Raw genomic sequence first — 10,227 nt, forward strand, 5'->3', positions numbered from 1 at the left:
TCCAAAAATCTCAAAAATTTGATTTCACCACCGCATAGAGGATGTCGTCAAAAAAACCGTTTGTGGACCCCACCAAATACACGTGTCACTTATATATTGGTTAAAAAAATTAAAAAAAAAAAAAACTAAACCCTAAGCCCAGCCACGAAGCTCACCACCGGTAGCCCCTACATCCCACCACCGGCACTACCCTCCACTGCCGCCAAGCCACACCAGTGTCCATCCATCCACCCCCACCCTCCTTAACCAACCCCAAAAACCCCTATAGACCACCAGACGCAGCGATTAAGACCCTAGCTCGCAACTCCATAAACCCTAGCCACCACAAAAATGGCGACTAGTGGTTGAAATCTGCCAAGTTAGGGCTTGAGTGGTCAAATTCGACCCTAAATTGGCCGATCTCGACCACTAGTTGCTAATTTTGTTGTTAAATGGAAGAAAAATGGTGGTGGTTGTCGGTTTTGAGTGGGAAAAGGAGGTGGTTGCGGGGGTTATTTGGTGCGAATTTCGTGGTTTTCGGTTGCTGGAGGGGTGTCGAAAGTGGTTCAAGGGGTGTCGCAGGGGGTTTTCGGTGGCTGGAGGGGTGTCGAAGTGGTGTAAGGGATGGGAATTTGTTGTGTATGGTGGCGGAGGTGGTGGTTGCGGGGGGTTTTTCGATGCGAATAACGTGGTTGATGGTGGGGCAAGGCCGAGCTGGGGCAGGGGTTCGTGGTTTCGCCGGTTTTAATGGGGCAGGGGTACCGACAACTTGGGTTAGCCTGTCGGCGGTGGTGGACAGGTGGTGCCAGTGGTGGGGTTGGGCTGGGTTTGGTTGTTGAGGGTTTTTTCTTTTTTTTTTATATTAATTTTTTTATTAAACCAATAGGATAGTGACACGTGTCAGTTATGGGCTCACTAACGGATTCCATCCAAAAATCCGTTAAGTGGTGGTGAAATCAATTTTTTGGTTTTTTTTTGTGGTGTTATAATAAAAGTTTTTTTTTATGGTGTTATTATCAAAATTTGTGGTTTTTTGTGGTGTTATTTTCTAAAATTTCCTTATTATAAACCTAGAAAAACAATAAAGAAACAAGGATTGGGGCTTTCCACCGATTAAAATCGATGGAAGCCCCTTCAAAATTCAACAATGGAGGCTAGGGTTTTGGAGAGAGAAAGGAGGAAAAAGGTTGAGAGGCTAGAAAGCGTTTTTCTAACCTTTATTACTCACACATAATAAAGAGAAAGAAACTTTTAATTTAAGGATGAAAAGATTATTTTAAAATAGATAAAATAATGGCGCTTTTAATTTTACTCCCTCCGTGTTTTTTAAGTGATACATATTGACCGACACATAGTTTTACGTAATTTAATTGACTTAAATAAAATAAGAGGTAAGTGAGATAGTGCAGTATTAAAAAATTGTTAAAGAAAGATAGTGGGGTTAATAGTTTATTGAAAAGTAATGAATGTGAAAGGAAAGATATAATAAAAAAGTAGTAGTGAGTTTGGGTGGTGGCCATAACAGGAGAGGATATAATATTTTAATGTATTATTTTGCTAAAAAAGAGAATGTATCACTTAAAAAAACATGACCAAAAATGGAAAATCTATCACTTAAAAAAAAACGGAGAGAGATGACGGAATCATAATTAATTTTACCGCACTCAAAATCCAAAATCACTAGTGCAGAATTCGCAGGAGCAGTGAGCAAGCAATTCATCAATGGCGCTTCAATCAGCATTCAAAGAAAGGCTTGGATATATGGAGTCCACTCGTAATCAAAGACTTTCTCTCCTCCAGGTTTTTCCTCTTCATTCTTCTCCATTATCATCATCTCTACTCCATACTCTAAAATTGAAAAGTAAACTACCAATTTGTAGGATGAGAAAGACTTACAAAAGAGGAAATCCCTATTATTATCAGCTAAACACGCCAAAATCAGATTACTGGAACAAAGATGTTTGATCTTAGATCAAAAATTTGCATCAGATAACTTCAAAATCTCGTCACTCAAATCCGAAATTGAGTTTTTGGATCGTCAATTTCTATCCTGTGCTCAACAATTGAGGTTCGATTTACTGGAAATTGAATTGAATTCAATGTGATTAAGTTGCGATTTTATTTGAATTTAAATCGTTAGTTTGCGTTGATTTGTTTTGTAATGTGTTGCTGGTTAGGGATTTGAAGGTTGAGGTAGAGGGGCTTGAGCAATTGGAGGAAGAGAGAGATAAATTTTACGCTCTCAAATGTTCTGAAATGAATGATTTTAAGAAGGAAATTCAGAAGTATGCTGAAGAAATTGGTAGCAGAATTAAGGAATTGAAATGTGGTAATGAGAAGGTGAGTTATGTGATGAACTTGAAATTTAGTACTCGAACTATAATACTCTCTCCGTTCCTAAATATAAGCCGAGTTGCAGTGGAATATTGTTGATTTATTTGGTTTTAGGCGGATTGTTGATTAAGAGTGAATAAAAAAAGTTGGTGGATGATGGAACCACAAAAATGAGATATTGTGTTTCTAATTAGGGACAAAATTTTTGGGAGGAATGCGATATTGAGTTCAAACTCAGTTGAAATCATGAAAATTAATGCTACATAATAATGGTAATTAGGTGCAGGGATAAGGTGAGTTTGGATGATTAACATTAACATTGTATCTAGTTCTGTTTGTACTGTTAATCATGAAAATGATTACTTGGAACTTAGAAAATGGAATTGTTGAGTATGAAAACTGGTATGATTTTAGCATTCATTGGCCTTATTTTTCAGATTTGTTTATGGAAACAAGAAGTGTTGAGTAGTTGGGGGACACCGCGGTTGATACTGACTGAATAGGAATCCTGAGCACCAAAGTTAGTGTGAGTTTTGATTTTGTTCAAGTGGAGAATATTAACTCTGTGGCTTGCATAAGGAAGTTCTTTAATAAAGGTGATTAAGTTAATGAACTCCCCCACTAATGTACATTCTGTTTATTATACATTTGAAGTGTTGGTGTTTGGACAGATATGAAGATAAAATAGTCTTCCGTTATACGTAGAGGGGATGTTGATAAGCACATTGATAATTTGATATATGATGTTATTGAGGTTATTGTAGAATGATGAATTTGACTTAGGTTAGCTGTATTCTTGTATACTTGGTTTTAACTTAGCTGCGAGTGGAAAGTGAACTTTGTTTTTTGATGTGTTTTGCTGATCAAATAGAGTTGTAGATGGAATTGAGGTTATTGTGTTGTGTATGGTGCGGGCTTTGGTGTATTTAATTGGTGACAATGGTGAGCAATCATAGAAGGAAAAGAATGAGGGGTGTTTAAAGGAAGATATAGGGAAGAGGAAAGGAATGAAGTAGGGAACCTGTGCTTTCTTCCTAGATCTGTTGAGCATTGGAATAATTGATTTGAGAAATGGATAACACATTTTTTTGCCAAATTTTTACACAATATTGCAACCTTCGAGTATTTTAAGCCAAATTTTTACACCAATATTGCAACCTTTGAGTATTTTTAGCCAAATTTTTACACGATATTGTTTAGGTCATGGATATGCATTTTTATTTTGAGCATTTTGGTATTAGGTTATTGACAGTTGAAATGAGATTTCACATTTTCAATGCTTAAAGTTAATCTTCTTGGGACTTTATAGTAGATCACAAATGCATTTTTTTTCCAACATTCACTCAGCATTGATTTATGAGTTGGCAAACCCGTTTAAAGCTGATGTAATTGAAATTTTTGTGCTCACTGTCAAATCACAGATTACTGAAAATGTACATGGAGTATTGGTCATTATGTTTAATGTTTAGCATAATGATTTGCTTATTATCTGTCAGCTAATTTCATGTTATATGTGACTTCAGAATAGCAACCGTGAGGCACAAACTCGTGACATTCAAGCTGCTAAGGTGAGAAAGTCAGAACTTATAGCTTTGAAGGAAAAATTGACCAGTGACCTGGACTCTAATAGACGTTTGATAGCAACATTGCAAGAGCAGCTTCAGAGTCTGTGGTGATTTGAAAGTAGTAGGCTAGTGTACGTGGTAGAAAGAAAAGAGGTAACTGCTACCATCAGAGATTACGCCAGGCTAGTGTACATGGTAGAAAGAAAAGAGGTAACTGCTACCATCAGAGATTACGCCGTAGCATCCAACAGGGATGCTCCGGATCGAGTGGTACAAAAATTCATGCATTGATCAACATTTTATAAAATCGGCACATAGTTTAATTTTGACATGTGCTGTTTGATATCATTGCTTAGAGAGAAGGAAAGAAACGAATATCTTAGTGACAGTCAGTGCCTCAGCAGGAATCATTTATTAAGAAGTCATTTGTGGAAAAGAAGCATCCTCAAGCTCTTAGAGGAGATTCAGAGTCGGTTCTATAGAAATGAATATGCTGAAACTTTCCTGGTTTGTGCTGCTTAGATTTTCTTAATATGAAAAATGAATTCAGAATTTGTTTTAAGCAAGAAACTGCAATAAGATTCAAACAAAATAGATAGGTTACATTGTTAAACTGAAAGATAAGAAATTAACAACACTTACATCAGTGATATACCACCTTTTTTTTTTTTTTTTTTTTTTATTTATTTTTATTACTATATTCATCCCCATTAATAACAACTTCAGTGATACCATGATATGAAATTACTCTGGTGCGACTCTTGAGCCATTTGAAGAATCTCCCTGACCCCCTGATGTTGGAGGCTTTCCGGTGAATATAGTCTTCAATGCCTTACCCAGCACCGCATTTGGCTTAAGCTTTGTCGACTCTGGAATATCATCCTTCTTTATTGGCCTATTTCCTCCATTTTCCATCTTATGCTTAGTTTGATGCAAGCAAACACTAAGAATTAGTTCCTAAAATTCAAGATTAATATGATTCAATTTGTGTGATTTGCAACTTCTGTTTGAAGCTACAAGGGATTATATATATGCTGCTCTACATGCATTTCTCTTTGACATCTCTTTGGCATTTATTTGGCAATTCCAAGCATTGTTAACTATGTTTCAACAACGGGGATGTTGCATTTCTACAAACTTTCTCTCATTTTTATCTAAATTTAATGGAGAGCTATTTTTTTATATATATGTTTTCACAAACTTTAAAAAAAAATCGGGTGTACAATAATTATTGTACATCCACTATAAAGATAGACTAGATTGATCAAAAATTACCCCTAAAATAAATAAAAGTTACCCTTATATGCATAAAAGTAATCCAATACAAATAAAAATTATTAGTTAGAATCACATTTTAAATGACTAAAAATCAATTATTTGTGATTAAATGTAATTAAATTACTATTATAAAACTTTTCTTATTGTCTATTTATATAAAAATTGTATTATGTTAAATGTTACCCAAAAAAAGGCAAAAAGTTACCCTAAAATTAGATAAAAGTTACCCTTATACTGCTCGATGTACAGTAAAATTAGTATAAACCTGGTGTATACAAAAGTTTTTGATATATTTTTTTTTTTGTTTCTTTTTAGGCTTTTCAGCCCACACAGTTTGACTTTGGGCACTAATTACATCAGTTACTTTTATTTCAATTTGCGATTATTTTTAAGGAAAAACATATTCATGTTAGATCTTGTTAGATTCTCTGCATCTATTTTCCAAACATTAATTTTCATAATATTTGCTTATTAACACTTGAAGATATTAATACGAAGTATAAGAGATTATGCGTCAACAAATATGTCTAAATGAAATTTGTCAATTAATAGTCTAATGTGAACCAGAGGAATTACATAGTATTGATTCTAGAATTTACATGTGTATTTCCATGGTATTGCTACCATTGTTACTCGTGTGTTTAGTTTAGGTAAATCCTTCCTTCGCAAGCAATTAGCTAGCTAAGTGAGATTACGGGTGCATTTCCTTTGATGTTCTAAAAAATTTCACAACTAATTCAACGGTTGATAATGGGTCTACTGTTGAACCTTGGGCCCTTTATGTATTGTTTTTAAATTGTGACATTGTGACTCATCCCTCCAAATTTTTTTTAACCCAAATTCAAACCTAAAAAAAAAAAAAAAAAAAAAAAAAAAAAAGGGTTTTTCTAAGCTATGCCCCTAAACTTCTTCGGTTTCTAAGCTGTGCCCACGGTTTTTAAAATGTCTAAGCTATGCCCTCCACTTTACTATTTTTAATTAACAATAACCAATTACGTTTAAACTCCGTTAGTAGTCGTGGAACTGTTAAGTCCTCTGTTTGGAGGGAATATTTGCCGCCATAATTGTTAGGGTTTTACTTGTATTATAAAAGGGGGCTTGTATAACACAGTTCCCCTGTTTCTTCTTGTCTACAAAAAATTTAGCCCAAAAAATTTAGCTATTACGATGACAAGCTCCCGTTCTTCTCCAGCAATTTCTAGTTGTCAATGGGATTTTGTTAGTCGCAAGTGCAATTGCAAGCCTCCTTTAGATTGCAAGTTACATGTTTCCACTTCAACAAGGAACCCTAGAAAGGCATATTGGAGGTGTGATTTTTGCAGATTTTTCGAATGGGTAGGCCCTCATAACATGTTGTGGAGAGGAGAGTACCAACAAGCGTATTACGATGGTTTTGATGGTGGTGAAAGCGTTGACAATGGTGCGCTGATGGAGGTGAAGCGTGAATTGGGGAATTTAAGGCAGAAAGTTGATAATGTTACTGCTTCTTTTAAGGACATGTTTAAAATTGGGGTAGTTATGTTTTTGTTGTTAATTATCATATTGAAACTGTAAGTGGTGTTTAAGTAGTGTATGGTTTGAGAATCATAATAAGCTTGGTTTGTGTATGATCTAATGAGGTGATGTACTGCCCTTTTTTTTAATTAATAATAGTTTATCATATTACTGTTTATTTTGAGTTTTGTATTGAATTTGATAATATAACATTTCAAATTAAAATTAGTGACAATTTGCAATTTATATTCCATAATGTCAACCAAAAGCACATAATCACAATCTGTTAAAAAATTACATCATCACTTAGTAGAAATAACACAAAAGTTGGCTTAAAAAGTATTAGTTTGCCACAAAACTAGGCCACTTGCATGCCTGACATAACACTAATAGCATAACATTCTAGAGTTTATCTTGGCTTGCTTAAGGAATTTGACTTAAGGCTGACTCATCGATTGCTGCCACTCTGCACTTTGGTTTGATGTTTGAACTAGGGGCGGTGAAGATGCAATCATGGTATCAATGAAGCTATGATCAAATGCATTACTGTTGCTGGATTGATCTTGGTGTAACTTTCCTTTCCCTTTTGATGTACCACTGTAACGAGTACGGTTGTTTGTTCTATCAGCACCTTCACTAGTGTAATTTCCATTGATCATCAATTCAATCAAGGAGAAGTCAACATTATTATTTTCAGGTGGTCTCTATGCTTTCTTTCCTTTATTGCCACTCTTTTGTGGCATAGTCTTCCCTTGTTGCTCGGCTACTTCTCATGCAGTTGGGCCACCTTTGCATGTTGCCATATTATGCCCATAATTCTTGCAGTTACTACATTGAACGGTTGCGCTTCTTTTTCCTTATCTCTGCTCCCCTTCCTCTCTCCTCCTATTTCTTGATGGTCTGCCAATACTTCGTTTCATTGTTGGTGGTATGAGGGTTGGAACACCATCAATGTGTTGCTCCTCTTGAACTTCATTGGCTTTAGTATTTGGTTGAGGTGGATTCCATAAACCCTTGAATTTAAGGGTAGATTTTGATATTTTTTTACCATGAGGGAATGAAGAAGGCTTAAGAATATTGTTTGGTTTAGTACGGGTAGTACGACTAACACTAGGACCTGTTTGGGTTACACCTGAAGTAGAAGGGTTGATTAAGGATTGTTGTGTGGTTGGGGGGTTAGAAGCCATAAGCCTGGGGCTTCTTCTTGGGCTTGGCAAAGTAAGGGTTTGACTATGTTCAGGAGATTGAATTTTAGATGGTGCATGAGATGAAGGGGTTGGAGATAGATTACCAGAATTTTGTTCTTCAGGCTTACCCCTCCTAACTGGCAGTTTAGTTAGTAGTGGTTTAGGTGGTCCTGCTGAAGCACTTACATTTGATCCATTCAACCTAACCTTTTCAGAGGTCCAAATAAAATTAGGTTGCTTCAAACAACCAATCCATACGTCTATGCTTTTGGACTCAACTACCTCAAACATGGTCATTAGTGTTTTATCATCAGTAAGTGCATGACTCTTCCCATTAGAACAATAACTTAACCCAGGAAAAGTAGGGAGTTCATACCCAAAAGAATTAAAATTTTCAACCATATCATTCACTACATCTATCGGTAAACATTCATCTATATCAGCAACCATAACATCAACAGAGTTACCCATAAAATGCATTTTCAACACCCATTCACCCATTCTGCAGATAAAAAAAAAACACAAAACCAATGTATAATCATTAACCAACATATCCAAATACACAATTGACCCAAACCCTATTTTATTTAATCAACACTTACCAACTGTATGTAAAATTAATTGCTACATCAACAATAATTTAACCCTAGAATCAATTGCTACATCAACAATCACAATTACGCCCAAATATATGTAAAACAACAAAGAATAGCTTTAAATTTCAGAAATTTATGTGAAATTACCTGTCTTAGAGTCCGAAATTTTCGACCTTAGGTATAATTCAATTGCCCAGCCACCACGACTCCACCTCGCAACCAAAACGCAAGCACAAAGACGAGTTTCGATCCGCGAAATTCAACAACGAAAGCTGTGTTTATAAATGAAGATCGATCATCGCATTCTTTGTTTGATTTCAATCGCAAATTCTGGGCACTACTTTTTAAGGGTTTTGATTTTCTTTTGAGTGTTTATGAAACAGAGTAGAAGAGGAGTTTGATCAGTGTGTGTAAGGGAACAAGAAGGATTTTTTTTTTTATTTTAATCGTTTTTTTTAAAGGGAATTCAATCGTTTTTTTTTCTTTTTATTTTCTATTTTAACTAGCAACGACAACTAACAGAGATTAACGTCGATTAATTACTGATGATAATATAGGGTATTGTTAATTAAAAATAGTAAGGTGGAGGGCATAGCTTAGACGTTTTAAAAACCGTGGGTACAACTTAGAAACCGAAGAACTTTAGGGGCATAGCTTAGAAAAACCCAAAAAAAAAAAGGTTTTCTCTAGAATTTTTCCTTGAGCGGGTTTTTCTAGTTCCCCATATGAATTCTCCTTTGAGAGGGTTGTTCTCCAATTTTCGATTTATTTAGTCTTTTTTAAAGATTTTTCTTCACTTTTCTCCCTTTTCAAAACCTCCTCTTTCACCTAATTATGATGTTTGTTCTTATTTCATTTTTATCCTTTTTAACTATAATTATATACAACACCAGTTAAATATTAGTTCCTACTTTAGAATAATTTATTTCTCACAAATAATACCCTAAACTTACAACTAATATTTAACAGAGCTAGTATGTTATTTGAGTCTGATCAATAGATTAACAATATGTTATTTACATTACAATTTATGTTATTTAAGGTACATAAATAAGTAATGTACTATTGGTTTCAATAATATAAAATATGTTATTAAAGTTTCATTTTTTTTAATATCAATGTTTTACTGGTATATATTTATGTTCTTTGTTTTCACTTTTGTTATAATATGTATTTTTTTCAAAAATATTTTTAATTTTATACATATATATATATATATTTATTACATACACACGTATGTATATATATTTATTACATACACGTATGTAGTGCTGTCAAATTTCAAACTAAAACCGTTTAACGGTCCAAAACCAACCTACCCAAATGAGAACTGAACTGATTTAAAATCGATTTTTTGAAACAAAATATCGACCTAAATCGTATTTTAGTAAACCCGAAACCGAATCAATCCGAATAACGTTAAACCGTATAAAAACTGAACCCGTTAATGAACCGAAGTGATTCTAAACCGATTAGAAAGAAAACCTAACCGGAAAACGAACCGTTTCTAATTCGAAACCGCTTCCAACCTAAAACATATGAAATGGGATAAAAACCGTTTACGCTGAACCGTTAACAAACTGCAACCCGTTTGCACCGAACTGTTTATAAACCAAATTGATTATAAACCGAAATACTTATAAACCAAACCTTTTATTGACTGAACTGCTTATAAATCGAACAGTTTATAAACTGCTTAATATAAAGAGAAGATTAAAATAAAGTTCAAAGATATTTTAAATGAAATCTAATTATCACACATGTTTACTAGAGTAAATTATTGTTTTCCACTAT

At 34.4% G+C, this 10,227-nt stretch overlaps 2 protein-coding genes across 3 annotated transcripts; one reads left to right on the plus strand and one right to left on the minus strand.

Moving 5' to 3' along the window:
* The first annotated feature begins 1,588 nt into the window (after positions 1 to 1,588).
* Positions 1,589 to 4,622, plus strand: LOC110709110. Of its 2 annotated transcripts, XR_002508886.1 has the most exons (5): positions 1,589 to 1,779; positions 1,860 to 2,047; positions 2,157 to 2,319; positions 2,751 to 2,909; positions 3,837 to 4,622. XR_002508886.1 is itself a non-coding variant. In XM_021887356.1 (4 exons), the coding sequence occupies exons 1-4, from the start codon at positions 1,702 to 1,704 to the stop codon at positions 3,987 to 3,989; spliced, it is 582 nt and encodes a 193-aa protein (XP_021743048.1). In that variant the 5' UTR covers positions 1,601 to 1,701; the 3' UTR covers positions 3,990 to 4,622. The 2 variants fall into 2 exon arrangements, 1 of the variants encoding a protein (XP_021743048.1); XM_021887356.1 differs by lacking the exon at positions 2,751 to 2,909 and having other exon boundaries at positions 1,601 to 1,779.
* A 785-nt stretch (positions 4,623 to 5,407) lies between these two features.
* On the minus strand, positions 5,408 to 9,350 carry LOC110709219. Its single transcript, XM_021887455.1, has 2 exons — positions 8,581 to 9,350; positions 5,408 to 8,339 (listed from the first exon to the last, which is right to left on the minus strand). The coding sequence occupies exon 2, from the start codon at positions 8,336 to 8,338 to the stop codon at positions 7,508 to 7,510; it is 831 nt and encodes a 276-aa protein (XP_021743147.1). The 5' UTR covers position 8,339; positions 8,581 to 9,350; the 3' UTR covers positions 5,408 to 7,507.
* Positions 9,351 to 10,227: the final 877 nt, after the last annotated feature.

This window comes from Chenopodium quinoa, unplaced genomic scaffold (genome assembly GCF_001683475.1).
Source record: "Chenopodium quinoa cultivar QQ74 unplaced genomic scaffold, ASM168347v1, whole genome shotgun sequence".
Taxonomy (NCBI): Eukaryota; Viridiplantae; Streptophyta; class Magnoliopsida; order Caryophyllales; family Amaranthaceae; genus Chenopodium; species Chenopodium quinoa.